This window comes from Botrytis porri (assembly GCF_014898465.1).
Source record: "Botrytis porri strain MUCL 3234 chromosome Unknown BPOR_001, whole genome shotgun sequence".
Classification (NCBI taxonomy): domain Eukaryota; kingdom Fungi; phylum Ascomycota; class Leotiomycetes; order Helotiales; family Sclerotiniaceae; genus Botrytis; species Botrytis porri.
This window is the reverse complement of record NW_024066075.1, coordinates 4215877-4231124: the sequence shown is the minus strand read 5'-3', so window position 1 is coordinate 4231124 and position 15248 is coordinate 4215877. Positions and strand designations below refer to the sequence as shown.

General features: G+C 43.1%; 7 protein-coding genes across 7 annotated transcripts; 4 read left to right on the top strand and 3 right to left on the bottom strand.

The window, feature by feature from the left end:
• Positions 1 to 181: 181 nt before the first annotated feature.
• Positions 182 to 1247, bottom strand: EAF01_001105 (uncharacterized protein; the record flags this gene model as incomplete). Its single annotated transcript, XM_038909355.1, has 2 exons — positions 182 to 1045; positions 1116 to 1247. 2 exons carry the CDS (start codon positions 1245 to 1247, stop codon positions 182 to 184), a joined length of 996 nt encoding a protein of 331 aa, XP_038776261.1.
• Positions 1248 to 1670: 423 nt separating this feature from the next.
• Positions 1671 to 2195, top strand: EAF01_001104 (uncharacterized protein; the record flags this gene model as incomplete). The annotated part of the gene is made up of 2 exons (XM_038909354.1): positions 1671 to 1742; positions 1797 to 2195. The coding sequence occupies 2 exons, from the start codon at positions 1671 to 1673 to the stop codon at positions 2193 to 2195; spliced, it is 471 nt and encodes a 156-aa protein (XP_038776260.1).
• An 898-nt stretch (positions 2196 to 3093) lies between these two features.
• EAF01_001103 (uncharacterized protein) lies at positions 3094 to 3534 on the bottom strand (the record flags this gene model as incomplete). The annotated part of the gene is made up of 1 exon (XM_038909353.1): positions 3094 to 3534. One exon carries the CDS (start codon positions 3532 to 3534, stop codon positions 3094 to 3096), a length of 441 nt encoding a protein of 146 aa, XP_038776259.1.
• A 1754-nt stretch (positions 3535 to 5288) lies between these two features.
• Positions 5289 to 6278, top strand: EAF01_001102 (uncharacterized protein; the record flags this gene model as incomplete). The annotated part of the gene is made up of 3 exons (XM_038909352.1): positions 5289 to 5330; positions 5385 to 6117; positions 6172 to 6278. The coding sequence occupies 3 exons, from the start codon at positions 5289 to 5291 to the stop codon at positions 6276 to 6278; spliced, it is 882 nt and encodes a 293-aa protein (XP_038776258.1).
• A 1526-nt stretch (positions 6279 to 7804) lies between these two features.
• EAF01_001101 (uncharacterized protein) lies at positions 7805 to 9591 on the top strand (the record flags this gene model as incomplete). Its single annotated transcript, XM_038909351.1, has 4 exons — positions 7805 to 8041; positions 8095 to 8436; positions 8499 to 8905; positions 8970 to 9591. 4 exons carry the CDS (start codon positions 7805 to 7807, stop codon positions 9589 to 9591), a joined length of 1608 nt encoding a protein of 535 aa, XP_038776257.1.
• An 842-nt stretch (positions 9592 to 10433) lies between these two features.
• Positions 10434 to 11501, top strand: EAF01_001100 (uncharacterized protein; the record flags this gene model as incomplete). The annotated part of the gene is made up of 1 exon (XM_038909350.1): positions 10434 to 11501. The coding sequence occupies one exon, from the start codon at positions 10434 to 10436 to the stop codon at positions 11499 to 11501; it is 1068 nt and encodes a 355-aa protein (XP_038776256.1).
• A 563-nt stretch (positions 11502 to 12064) lies between these two features.
• EAF01_001099 (uncharacterized protein) lies at positions 12065 to 13390 on the bottom strand (the record flags this gene model as incomplete). Its single annotated transcript, XM_038909349.1, has 1 exon — positions 12065 to 13390. One exon carries the CDS (start codon positions 13388 to 13390, stop codon positions 12065 to 12067), a length of 1326 nt encoding a protein of 441 aa, XP_038776255.1.
• Positions 13391 to 15248: the final 1858 nt, after the last annotated feature.

Genomic DNA, 15248 nt, shown 5'->3' with positions numbered 1-15248 from the left:
TCAGTCAGAGAAGATTTAATCTATAGTTCTTTCTCATGAGTTCCTCACTGTCATCATGAAGCCAATTCTCCCAATTCCTAGCATAAGACATCTAGCAAGTTGTGCATTTCGCTCATCCGCCGCTCGCCTTCCACTCTTCGTTTCACTCCTCAGCCTGATAAAGCTCTTTTGGTTTATTGAGTCATGCCTTCTTAGCATCCCTTTCGGCTTTCTTCAAAGCTCTGGTTCTGATACTCTGGTGCATACCCTTATTTTGATCTACCACAAACGACCCTCCAACTCCCAAGGTATTCTCTAACCACCATTGCATTAACGCATGGCCCCAAAATGGTGTACTTGTGTAAGCAATCTGCTGAGCTCCTCCACTTCTACCAATCTTGGCCAGAGTAGTCTTGACAAATGTTCTTGGGTTTGGAATAAACATGCTGGTACGTCGAATCTTGCTCATTGCGGTCGTAACAAGGTAGCTCAGTACTAACTCGACGTCGACGCCTGTACCCTTAAGTTCACCTCCAAGGGATGTTGACCATTGTTGTAAAAATGCCTTGCTTCCAGAGTATGTAGCCAGTAAAGGAGTTGGTAACCATCCACCAAATGAACCCATAGTTAAGATCAAGCCGCGCTTGCGTTGAACCATTCCGGGTGCTACAATTTGAGTAACTCGAAGTGTACCTGTGCAGTTGATGGTAATGATATCTCTCATTTCCTCCTTTGGTGTCTGAATGAATGGCACTGGAATGCTGTGACTTTGCCCAACATTGTTGACCAAGATTCCTACATCAAGTCCATCGACAAGAGCCTTCAACTTTGCATAATCCTCATCCCTATTGGCAGCGAAATCCATGGCAAGAATCTTTGTCTGGATATTCGAGCCGGCATATTTGGTTTGAATTTCGGAGGCAAGAGTTTGAAGTTTCGATTCAGTACGGGAGACAAGGACGATATTGAATCCTTTTTGGGCCAGTTGAATTGCATATTCTTTGCCGAGACCATCAGAAGCACCCGTCACTACTGCCCAAGTTCCTTTCTTTCCATAGGTTCGAAGCTATTCGGGGTATGTTAGCCAACTTGACCAAATTACAACTGTTGATACAACAAGTATCGAGAATCCTTACATTCTTTCCAGAAAGGACAAAAAGACTTAACAGCAGCCGGATGTAGCTAATGACTTTGCCAGCGACAATGAAAGCTCCAATGCCAGCAAGTCCAGTAACGACAGCCTTTGGCAGAAAAGTATCGAGAACCATTTTGTCGATTGTCAATGAATGAAAAGAAGTGGAAGACAATTGAGAGAAATGTTGAGGCCCCCAGGACTTATTAGAAATAGGTACGCCTTTGGACTAAGTTTTGGTGAGGAAATCCGCTAAATTTCAGCCCGGCGTTCGTTTACGACAACACCGAGTAGCCTCGTAGCCATCTCACTATTGGAGATACTCGAGGCACTAACAATGTCTAACATGATTTGCCAATAGTGCGGGACCGCGCGAGCTTTAGTTCCTAACCCGCTGGCCCCTGTACAAGGCTGATCTTTGAACTCTATTCTTTGTTTACTTCTTTGTACTGACTGAACTCTTCTCAGGCTTTGATTTACATTGGCGTGATCCCATTATCACGGCACAAAAACTGTTCAATCCCATACAAGATCGGATCTTCAAACACGGTTTCTCAACATGAGTTTCCTCACTACCCTCACCCCGTACTTGCCTCAACATGAAGGTGTACTTCCCCAATGGCTTCTTTTCGTGAGTATCACTATCCTTTCCTCACGTATCATCTCAGCACTAATCCAACTCTAGATCTCCGTAACCTCTCTTTTCAACACCGTCCAATGCTATTTGACTCTTCACTTTAACGCCCAAATCTATAACGCCGTCCCCAAATCCAATACTCCACTTAGTCCAGGTACCTCCCAATCCTACCCTCTAACCACATCTGCCACACCTCTCTCCTCACGCACATTTGGAACATGGACTCTTCTCACTGCGGTCGTTCGTCTTCAAACCGCATATTATATTAGCAACCCACAAATATATCAATTGGGATATGCGACATTTCTTGTTGCGTGGTTACATTTCATGGGAGAGTGGTGGGTGTTTGGCACTACGAAGATGGGCAAGGGATTAGCAGGACCAGTCGCCGTGTCAACGGGTACTTTGATTTGGATGTCAGTGCAGTGGGGATCCTATGTCAGATAAGGGGATGGGATGAGTGGCGAGTTGGATGGGAGGGAGAAGAAGAGGCTATATATAATAAGTGAATTGGGATGCAGTAGTTTGTAATGCATCTGAGGTATATTAAGGGGCCATGAGCATGGTAACAATGATCAAGGTTCTCCACCAGGAGTCGAATGCTTCTCAATACTATTAGCTAAGAGATTTTGCACATTCCAAATGTATGTTACTGTTGGACAGACATTTTACCTTTACTTTAAATATTTCAATGTCAGATTTATATCACACTCGACTGTCAAAAGGTTCTGGATTTCAGGCAATTTTATTTTCATTCTAGATCAACCCGTTGAATGGATCCGGGCTGAGGGCGGCTCAATTATCGGTCATTATTTCCTTGCTTGTTTCTTGTTCCCAATTAGGAGATTGTTCTGCGGAATTCCACATGTAGGTAGAAGCGCCATGCTCGTCACATAAAGATCCTAGTCGCAGAGTTTGCTGTTATGAAACTCACGAGTCCCAGGTGCTTCCATTCTCATTCGTCATCGAATCTCTTTGCGGAAGGTCTTTTTAACCAGAATGTTGGTCATGTGGTGAGGATTCCATTGTACATCTCGTGGGCAAAAGCAAACCTTTCTTTCTTAATCCACCTGGGGAACACGAGAGAGGCGTGCTTCTATTGTATTCTTCAAGTTTACGGGAAGGCGATGTCTAGTGCTCGGCCAGCGGAAGTTGGATCGACTTTCACATCTGACGTTAATAACTGGACCACCCTTCTTCTGAACTCTGAGTGTCTGATTGATTGTGCGAGCGACTCGGTCTACCGCTATGTAGCTTTCTCTGGTGAGGGGAAGGTCGGGTGACATGACTTCCACGAAGGCGATGTCGTAACGCTGAAGGTTTATTGGCTTCCAATGATGGGCATTTAGGCGAGTAGATCTGCCAGAGAGGAATCCAAGGGTCTCGCTTTGCATTGCATCCTCTGCCTTGCCGGATTTTGCGCCTCCGCGCCATAAAAATCAATTTGTGTAAATCCTCGACAGAGGACATGCGGTGGGTGGCCTCTGAAGGCCCTAGTCTCATCGGGTCCACATGTCATCGTGCAGTTAGTAATTCCGTTCTTTTGAATGCTTCGAAGATTGCATTTTCGACTCGTGGTGCATAGCCCATTGTCAATATAGCTGGGTCCGTGAAGTCCGTGGACTTGTCCAGGCAAGTAGGGCTCGGGATCTGTGGCGTGGCCCTTGGGATAGGAAGCCCAAAATTGGAATCGGGCAACCAAAGTTGGTTGGTTGGGGAAAGACACTAAGGGATTGGGCGTGCCGCTATCCCAACAGAATATCTCATCTCGAGGATAGTGGTTCATCTCTTCAGCAAAGTTCCACCGACCCCAAGGCAGCAAAAGGGAAACAGTACACTTCAGACATAGCGAATGAAGTGTGCCTTTTTCTGTAGAATGATCAAAAATGTTAGCTGAGTGGCGAACATTTTCTCAACTACTCCAAAAATTGATATCCTTGATATGCTTGGTGTTTGAATGTGTTGATAAGATGGTGTGATGGTTTGATGGTGAGTGAATTGCTGAGGAGACATATAATTAAAATTCGCGGGAGTGAAGCGTGCTGTTCCCTGATTGCTTGTCATTCAAGAGAGACTTCATTCAATGCTTTGCTACTACTTCTATTCTCATGGGCAACCTGTAGAAAACCTTGAAGGTTGAAGGTGGAAACCCACCAGAAAGTATGTTCAAGTAGATTGCCATATTCTCGACTCTATGGTATATAGATATATGTGCAGAAAATGGTGCTAAGGGCAAAAACGGCGAGAAACGAATAAAACGGTAAAGATGGAAAAGAGCATGGCTTAGTCACGACAACATGTGCTATAGGGTTACTGTGCGTTGATTTGCAGGTTGGATTTTCTGAGTGAATCTTAATACTCGAGTAAAGCCGACTAGCTTGTAATGAAGAAGACCGTAAAGTTTATAAAACGACAGGTAGCAAGAATATTCTATAATTTCATTGTGGTGTAGTCCATTGAGGCGAACAGGGGACGGCTTGATTAGCAACTTGCAAGACACCTTTCGTCAGATCTTTTGGAAGCTCGAAGCTGCGGCACGAATCATGGTTCTTTCGACCGGAGTGTCTTTGGGTAGGTTCGAGATCAATATTGTTCCTCTCACCCGATCCGACCCCTTACATTTGGCGATGGTTAACTACCAGTGAAGTAAACTTCCCATGTTGTATAGAAATCTTTGCTCGATGGAATATGTGGTGATCGAAGAGCAGTTAGAGATTTTCAGGGCGGGAGTGCTCATTTTATCAAGTCCCAATTTCTATTCCGAGATTTAGTCAACCAAACGATGCACGATTGTAATCTTATAAAGCAGAAATTGTTCCAAGATCATGTCGAGCATGTGCACTTTGCCGATTCTGTCACGTGACTTGTGGACATGTCTCGGCATGCATTAACAAACGCGTTTTTAGATTGAAAGACAGGGATCGCTTATCGATCGAATTGAAAGGTACCTCCTATCACTTCCATCATTGTTTTCGACTTATTAACTACGGAAACAAGAGGGATTCGACGTGATTTAACAAATGATGACATGATATGGCGTGGCATGATATTCAAAGCTTTCTTTAATGACCATTATCGTCTGCCATACTCGTACATTCTCAGTGATATCTTTTCCAATAATTAGAAGAAGTTACATTGCATACACTTTTATATTTCTACACCCAAAACGACACTGTGCCACCGCGCACTCTCATCTCATGGGACAGAGAAAAGAACAGCCCAATATCATTCAAGTTCATTGCATCTGCATCTGCATCTGCATCTCACCGAACAATGCATATATATGATTGAAGAAAAGTCTAGATTGTTTCAAGGCTACTGCCCCTCAAGGTGATCTATCGGATTTATTACTCCTGATCCAATATCATCCGACATACCCACGATTCTCGTATTTATCTGGTGCTTTCCTGCCCTCAAATTTCACAGAATCCGAAATATCTGATGAATATAAGGGTTGAGCTTGTTATATATAAATTTGCTTCGATTTAGCCAAGATCATACATCTTTCAGCATACTACTTGACATTCAAAAGTTAACAAAATGGTGGATAGTTTCACTGGAATTACTTCACTACCTAATGAGGTCAGTGTTTCATTTTGGCAAGCCCTATGAACTAGCTGGCTAACAATATCAAAGATCCTCATCAATGTCCTTTCACTCTTTTCTACCCGTCGACTTCTTCCTCTCGCATGTACCTGCCATCGTTTCCATCATCTCATAATCCGAATCATACATCATCGCCTCATTGCGGCAGCGTCTTTAAAGAATCACGAATTGATCCTTGAATGTTTTCATCCCTCTACGAAACTTATCACTCCATATGCTTTGTGCAATTATCTTGGCACAGACGGACTAAGTGACGACGTTGTGGGAGAGGGGGATATATACAAAGATGTCAACAATACAGGGAGATTAGGTAAAATGGCCGGTCTATATTCGCGCTTCAGGCCACTTCAGTCCGAAGAAAGAATACGACATCTGGCAGGTAGTGCTAGACCGACCCTTCTTCCAGAATCAGATGATGGGCTTGTATCTCAAATCGTCGATCTTGAGTCACATGAACTTTTCTCGCAACTTTGCACCATCACCAATATCGTTAAAGTTGGTCCAAAACGAGGTTTATTTCTAAGTTGTGTTAACATCGGCGAGGGAGTCATAAGAGTTTTCAGAGACTGGCTGACGGATCGTGTTGAGGCGAATGAGAGGCACATTGATAGCCCAGAGGAATGTGCAAAACGGCTCTTATGGACCGATACCGAGAAACATGTTGGATTGAAATTTAAAGTGTCTAAGTGGGAAGGACCACCTGCTCCAATTTTGCTACACCGTGATGAGGAAGCTCCTGTTTTCTATAAGCTTCAATATGAAGGTAAGTCGTGTTTGCCAGAGATTGGAGGGGAAACTACTGATGATATCCTTTCAGAATTGGTTCTGAGAACAACGCAGCTTCTCCTTCATGTCGAGGAATCATTGACAAGACAAGTAGGACACTCAAGTAAGGCAATCGTGATAGGTTCTTGGGATTATTGATCCATTTTTTTACCTCGGATCACTCCGATGAGTACCGGGTAACAACAAACAGCGTAACAGCGTGAACTGCAGGTACTTCATCAATTGAGCTTTTGATTCAAATACCTACTACGTTTTACCTAGCTTTATGAAGCACATTGTAACTTCGAGGGTCATTATCGGATTTCAGTTTATTAGAGTATGAATATATGGATGAATGCGAGTTATCCAAATGTTGGCAAGCGGGATAGTCTGAAGGGACTTTCCCAGAGCTGATGGTTTGGATGAGTTCAGTAAACTCTTCCTAGGAACTCTCTTAAATTAGATGAACATAGCCTTTTCATCCTTTTGCTGTTTGTCGTTGCTAGTTGTTGTTAGTCGTTATTAGAGTTATAAAAAGCTTCATGGCTGTGACTAGGGTACATAAAGTTTTGTCCTCAGCCCCTTCCAAATCCAACATCACACCTTTAATCCGAGGGATATACCATTAGGTGAATGTAATCTTACCAAGCCACACTTGCATTCTCAGGGTGGCATTGGTGGTTACTAGAGTGTAAGCTGCGCCCACAGAGTCTGAAGCTTTTCAGAATAGAGCAACACGAGAACGTAGGAGGTACTCCCTAAAGCTTATTAGATTAGATCAGTAGTTGGAGGGTGAAGGCCCGTGCGCTTCCCTCTTCCAATCCCATCGCCCTCTCCCTCCCCCAGCGTGAATTTAAATAAAAAAATCTCGCAATTGTAGGCTGTGCTATGAGATCCATCCATTCACTGCTATTTATAGTACTTCGTACCTCAAACCCAACCAACATAGCTAGCGTTCCTCTCGCTTCTCATCCATCACGTTGAATCTCATCTCATTTATGTAATCTTAATTAATCTCACCTCTTACTCAAAGATCGCGAGTGAACTTAAAAAATGACACCCTCTGAGACATACAAGATGATGTCTTTGTTTTCTTTACCTTCTGTATATTCAACTTTCCGAAATCACTTGACAATAATACCATACTGACTTCCACCCCATTCCCCGTATTCTCGGCAATATATGTGGCGATTGGCTGCAATGTGAGTTCTTGTACCCCATCTTTATTATGTCTGAACGGTCTCGGGCATCACAATATCTGCAATACAAGAGCAGATGATCAATCAAATTGCCATTACGTGACGAAATTCGAGGTATAACATACATTTATATCTTCTTAAGTTCTCTTCCGCACATCACAGAACCTTGTCAGATCTCTCGTTTTTCATTCTGAATCTCGGTAGCGGGGGTATCAGTGTGCTCACCTTCCTCCAGGATGCATAGCAAAAAAAGAAAAGATGGATCTTGTGTGCCCTTTTCAAAGCCCCTTCGCAGAAACACTTCAGCGACAAACTGTTGTGGATGATGTCAATACCTTTCATCGGGCTAATATTCATGCAGTGATTCAGAAGGTCTCCGCAATATGCATATAAACATCGAATCCTTTACCAAAAATATATCCCTCTTCCGTCCAGTCCCAGATTTCATTCCAATCCAAGTAAAGAAACTGTTTGTAAAATTGGAAAATGTTTAATACTTTGATATTCCTGACGCTTGCTGCCTGCTCATCTGCAGCTCCAGCACCGACACCATCTATCAACACAACTGTTGATCTAGGATACTCAAAATATTTGGGAACCAATAATGGTAATGGCGTCACTCAGTGGCTTGGACTACGATATGCCGCTGCTCCTTTAGGAGATCTGCGTTTTCGAGCCCCTCAAAGTCCCGCTGTAAATGATACTTTGCAAATAGCAAACAAGGTGTGCACTTTGCCCACTCCATCCATTCAATAATACTGACTTGATAATTACAGCGTGGTGGAGTCTGTCACTCCTCACCTTCGACTTCGCTTTCATCCAAAACAAGCGAGGATTGTCTTTTCGTGGACATCTATGCACCCACCGATGCTAGCAAACTACACCCTGTCTTTGTTTACTTTCAGGGTGGTGGCTTCAATACTCTTGCTAGCCCAAACTTGAATGCGACTAGCCTGATTGCAGCGAGTGACCACGACATTGTAGTAGTCACGTTCAATTATCGTGTTGGTCCTTGGGGTTTCTTGACCAGCAAGGAGGTTGTGGCGAATGGTGATACAAACGTTGGACTGAAAGATCAACGATTCCTACTTGATTGGGTTCAGAAGAACATTGAACAAGTAAGTTCTTAGTGTTTGGGCTTAATAAGTCTATCATAGCATATGATATTAATATGTAACAGTTTGGAGGTAATAAATCACATGTAACAATTGGAGGAGCGAGTGCGGGTGCGGCTTCTGTGGATCTTCAGCTTTCTGCATATGGAGGTCGCGATGATGGACTCTTCCATGCTAGTGCGGCTGAAAGCCAGTCTTTCGGTGCTCAACTCACGGTAGACGAGTCACAATACCAGTACGATGGTTTAGTTCAACGAACTGGTTGTGCTGGGCAAAGTGACACACTAGCTTGTTTGAGGGGATTGGATATCAGCATTCTTGCCAAAAACAATATCAACGTTCCGACACCAGGTGGTGCAGGGGGTGATCCGGCCTTCATGTGGTCTAATGTTATTGACGGAGATTTCACTCCTGATTATACCTACAAGTTATTTGCCACAGGGCAATATATTCAACTGCCTGCCATATTTGGGTATGCCTTCTTCATTGTTGCTCATGTATGCCAAAAAGACTAACAAAGATCTTCTTCATTCTAGTGACGACACAAACGAGGGCACAATATTTACTCCTCAGTCCATTAACTCCAGCGCCGAAATGTCCAAATTTTTAAAAGATAATTTCGTCAAACTTACTGATGATCAACTAAGTAACATCCATGAGTATTACCATCAAGGACCTCAATATCCAAACGCTGGTACATACTGGAGTGCAGCAGCTCTTGCTTATGGTGAGATGCGCTACAATTGTCCCGGAATTTACCTATCCGGCTCTCATGACTTCTACGCCCCATCAATTGGAAATTGGAATTATCATTGGGACGTTCTATCATCTAAAAATGCTGCCAGTGGGTATGGTGTTACGCATACTGCCGAATCAGGTTCCATTTGGGGTAGCAGTGGACCACCAGATTCTGCTCTCATACCATCCATTCAAGCATACTGGACTAGCTTTATCAGGAGCAAAGACCCTAATACATATAAGCTCAGAAGTGCACCCAGATGGGGTCAATTAAAGACTAGTAAATATCAGAGAATACTTTTTCAAGCCGAGAACGCTACGGAGACGGCGACTGCAAACGTTACAATGGAAACTATACCAGATGTACAGATGGCGAGGTGCCAGTACCTGTCTAGTATTGGTGCGAGCATTGGGCAATAAACTTGTTATGGGGATTACTTGATTTGATCGATGTTCGTTGAATTGCTCCTACCTATTCTATTACATACTTTTACGGCAACGAATATTTGGGATCAGGTGTTAGGATGACGCTGTTGGCATGATTTTGCATACGATGGCGTTTTGGATTTCATGGATATCTGGAATTTCTCCTTTGGTACCAAGACATAGCTTATTTAGCTTTCTGAATGATATTTATTGATATCATACTCTTATGCCTATTATTGACTTAGGCTGTGATCAAACAACTATATCTCATGCCAAGTTTAGGTCAAACAAAGAATAAGTGGATATCCCAAGAATAAGTTCGATCCAGAACTCGTGAATCTCCCCTTTGTCCACCTTCATTCCGGGAATCTATTTCCGCGCATCGTTGTTGTCGAACATTTCTTTGTTGTAAAGAGCCAGATTCCAGTAACCGTTACCATCGAATGTTCCATCCCTTCTGGTAATCGAGGCGAGTAGCCTGCCTTAAAAATCACATACTCTTTCACACGTGTTATGAGGGGTACTGAACTCAGCTTTACCAATCATTCTCTTTGTTATCCATTTTTTTGTTCTGCCTTCACTCGTAGCTCTCCACCTTGACTTCATTTCGATTATCATTCAATGGCAGCTTTCAAACCTCTACCTACATTCTACATCTGTGTCTACGTTCACCGCAACAAGTCAATCTATAAACAGCATTTTAATCCACGTATTTTGTAATCAATCTCCCGTTCGAACACATGCATTCAACCAAATCACACACACATTCGCAAAAACTTGAGTCGCACAGGTCATCCGTTCGAAGCTTCAAGTCACTTCACAAAAACAGACACGCAATGACATCTCACATCAACCCAAATCCCAGCTCCAGTTCACCCAAACGCAAAATAGCTCAAAGCTCTTCTGATCGCCTCTCTAAGATACCAAAGCTTAAAGTACCAGGCAATACCCCTACTGATCCTTCTCAACCGAACCATTCCCGCTCCAGAAATTTGCCGAAATCCATTTCCACCGATAATAGACATCATCGTCATCATCACGAACATCATCCGCACCATGGATTCATTCATCCACCTCACGATTCCACTTTATTTTCCCCCACAAATACGAGCTCTGCTCTTCCAAACTCAACTCTAAGCGAAGGTGTAATTCCACCTTTCACATCCCCCACTGTTCCTCTCTCACAAAGCCAGCCATTCTCCGATCAGGACACACCGACCGGGACTGAAGACGCCGCGGGACTGGGCGCCCCACCAAACCTGGCAAATGATTTGGAAGAGGCATTGATGGAAGAAGTTGAGAAAAATCCAGGACTGGCACAAGGGCTTAGAATTGAGGATCTCGCTTCTCAGGGTAATGGGGGAAGTAATTTAACACCGGAAGAAGTGGCTTTTGATATCGACGTTGATATCAATCAAGATAAAGACGAGATCACATGGGAGACCGATGAGGAAGATGATGAAGAAGAAACTTCAACAGATGAAAAGGACAAAGAATTTGTAGAATCGTCTGTTTTCCCCACATCCGATTCTCACCATTCATCTGATTCAGGATATAATGAAACGACGGCGCCTCTAGTTTCGGATATAAATATGGATACAGGACTAGAGTACGATGAGGGGTATGTAGAGGGCGCAGACGACAACAATTTTGTTGATGCCTCTGACGAAATTGACTGGAACAATATGTCGAATGATATTGATGCTGACCCCTACGCTCGGAGTGCATCAAAACTACTAGGCGAACGTGATGTACAAATGAATTCTGATGGTGTGTACGGGGATTGGGATGGCGTGATAGCTTCAGAGCCTGGGGGAGATGAGGCTGTGGACGGATACGAAAGAACTGGACATAGGGCACAAAACAGTTGTGAGGGCGACGTCTGGTGGTTAGATGAAGGTTGAACAGTGTTGAATGGGTACATGATAGTTGAATGGGTTGGTGTAATACGAGATGGAAGACATTTTTCTTTTTCTTTATGATTGGATGAGGAATCCGTCAATCGGAGCTGATAAAGGGGTATATAAGAATTTCATGATGGAAATTAAGCCTAAGTTGTAATGTACGATGGCAACTATTGCCTGCAATCAACGTATGTGTATAGGTGGTAATTGGGTGTTGGGAGGATGTATCAGTAAACAGGTCATATAGCTATCATTAATTGATCTCTGCCCTATATAAAGCAGTCGCTAGCACGACTACATGTCAAATAATCAAGCCGGTCGAGTGTCTTCTCTCATATCTATTAGTTCTGCAATCCATGCATTTAACGCATAGAGATAAAGGTAGGATGATGAATCTTTGAAGTAACAGTCTAGTTGAATATATTGGACATATAAAGACAAGCCACTCAAAATCTTCTTCGCATATCAAGAAGGTATAGCATCATAACGGCTAAAATATGTACACCCAACTCATTTTGACTGATCACCTCAAAATTTCACATGAGAGATAACCTCAACGAGCCCTACAACATCTCTCCATTCCCCAAATGCTTTCCCAACTTTGGTTTGAAAAACTCATCCTTATTCCTTTCCCCCTCAAACCCACTCCCTTCATACCATTCCAGCATTTCTCTCCAACCATCCAACCACTCTTCCAGTAGCCACCCTTGCGCAGCCCACAATTTCTCATGAACCACCTTCAATTTCCCTTTATCTTCTTCATGGGGAAAGAATCCACCCCATTGCCTCTCCAAGGGTGTCACCGGAAACGCGCCATCTTGTCTAAATTGCCAGGCAAAGAATGCTTGATCTGCCATATTCGTGTTATACATATTGTATTTCTGATAATTTTGTAAAAACCTATTATAGATCGGTTGACTTGGTGTAAACACCATCGCTCCTACATTGATCTCCACCGGAATGCCAGGAAGTTGAGGTACTCCCGAAAAGATGAATTCTTCACCATTACAACTCGCTGATCCGTCAGGGAAAAGATCACTTGGTTCTTGCTTGAGGGCATTGCAAGCTTTGGGAGCAACCAAATCAAACATCTCATCGATATTTTCCAACGGAAAAGCATCCGCGTCTAGAAACAGTATCCGATCGAAATCTGTCTGTGCCCACATGTGTAGTTTGGAAAAGGTATCTTTCCATCGCGAATAGATTGGTTTGTCTTCTCCATCAGCCAAATCCTTTCTACTGGGATTCCAATCCAATGGACCCAATTCTCTGACAATAGCTCCTGCACCCGCAAGTAACTGTCTCTGTTCTTGAGTAACATAGGAAGCGACAAATGCGATGAATGGATAAGAATGAGTTTTGGAAGATGATCGCCAAAGAACGCGATGAATGAGTGATTGGACGGCCATGAAATAGGGGTCGCGAATTGAGGGGTTATGTGTATTCATGAAAGTTGCGTAGGCGAATTTTGAACCCACTGGCATAGCGGGGTCATAGTTGTGAGGCCATTTATCTGCGAGAGTCTTGAGATCGACAGCTGGAAGAGGAAGGGAGAGGTCATCTTGGAAGGGATATTTTGTGTCGTCGAATGCGGAGCTACTTTCTAAGGTAGAAGTTGAGGCATCGGGAGGAGAAGGGGGAGCTTGTGGTGGGAAGTTGAGGTTTAGGGGAACCTCTGCTGCTATTGGTACTTCAGCTGGTGGAATGATTGAGTTTGGATTCGACATGACTCCATCGTCCGGCTTATGAAAGAGTTTGTTATCTCCTTTTTGTGCCGCCCAATTCAATTTCGCGCGATCATATGTTTCTCTTATTGTCGAATATGACAGCCAAAGTATTCCGGCTATGACAATGAATAAACAAGCAAAACTTAGACGGCTGCGTCGCATGATAGATAAATATTCACGAATTGTATTGATTGTTATTGAAATTTGCAAAATTCCAAGCGGAACCGGATGAAGCTTTTTACCAATACCTTTCATGTGGATATATTCAAGGACGCAAAACCATATCTTGAAGAATATTGCGATCGCTATTGATTCCATATCTTATCTATTTTATCCATCCGGGATATTTACATCCCATCATATGCATATTAGTGTCGCTAAAGTAGATACTATAGCTGTAAGCTTGGAAGCTTGAAGATTGGAGCAACATCGGCCGAGGTACCAGGCGTGTCTAGGGCTTAAATTTACTTAACTGCCCCTGGAAGATTTTGTCTATTGGTGGGCATCATGTTGATCAAGCTTTGGATTTTATAGATTCCTTTTCATGTGCTCGTGATTCCATATCATGATCTACAGGTTCTATGCAATTCATGCTATGCATATTAATTTATGGTATGAGTTTTCTTCCAGGGTTATATACAGATGTACGGAGTAGTCATTAAGCGTGGGGGAAAGTCAAATCTATTTAAAAGCAGCGAAAGCATTCGATGACACACTCATCATGTTCCTCTTCACATGAAAATCAAATTGTAAAAGCTGGGGTAAGTTTGCGGGTCGGACTAGGTAAGAGGCTCAGGGGCTCCCCGCAAGTGCAGATGCGAAAAAGCAGCGCTGCTTTTGTTTGGTGCTAGGATTGTATATTGGCTTATATCTTCTATCGATGGCCAAATATGATTGATGAGTTCGCCGAATTTGCTTTCAGAGTCAAATATTCTTGCGCATAGAGCTTGCGAAGCTGTAGGAGCATGGCATGGTTGAAGTTTTGTTGATATTACGCGAAATGGTCTCAGGGGTTAGAGCTAGCTATGGTTCCCTAGGTATATTCAGTTTTTTGAGTGAGGTAATCTTACATTTTATCAAAAGTGTCAGCTTCTTTCAGTAGCTCGAGCATTGAACCATCATACTATATCCTGACCTCAACACTGATATTAACCCTTGAAAACCCGGACTGGTACCAAAGACCAGTAACCAGAACATCCAGCTCGACTATTCCCCAGCCATGTCCCTATTCCACCTCCTAATCCCATTCAAACAATGTAGGGACCCCCCTAACCCTCTTCAAGAGGAAGTACCAGATTTTTATATCCAGTGCTAAAAAATATCTGTTATTTTTACTATGGTTTCACCTACGACTAGAACTTGCGGGGACCTTTTCTTAAAAATCCTGGCAATCTTGAAGGGCATTGAGAAGACGCAAACCATATAAGTTCATGAGGGGGATCTGGTCAATCTGGTCAAGAGTAGATGCTGATATCTGTTCCTGGTAGAAAAAGAGGAGGTCGGGCTTATACAAGAGTATCACGTGACGGATAATTTGGCCATATCATATCCCACCTTGCCATGCCAAACCGACACTTTCAAGTGTCTTCCATCTTCCTTAACTTCTTCCACCTAGGGAGTGAAACATTAACATCTGCCTTGTAGCGAATAAATTACTTCATGGCTAGGATAAACGACACTGAACCGACTAATGTAGACTTGATAAACATGACCTGAATTCCCGAAACGCAAGTTCTGTTTGCATCATGTAACCTTACCAACTGGACTTCAAGAGCGGACTCAAGTTAATTCAAGCTTCAATTCTATCGCATTGTCTCCTCAACCTACGACATAGCATATCAACTCACAGTTCGCAGCTAGGCCTCAATCAGTAAAGCACATCACATGAATGTCTCGTGACTCTAGAAGCACTCGGTTGTATTTTCTGGTTTCCGCTTAGACAACTTAGTTTTGTCAAATTTGAGGGTTGATGTCCAGGTCGAACATGATCATAGCGTAGTACATTTTCGGGTTTCAAACC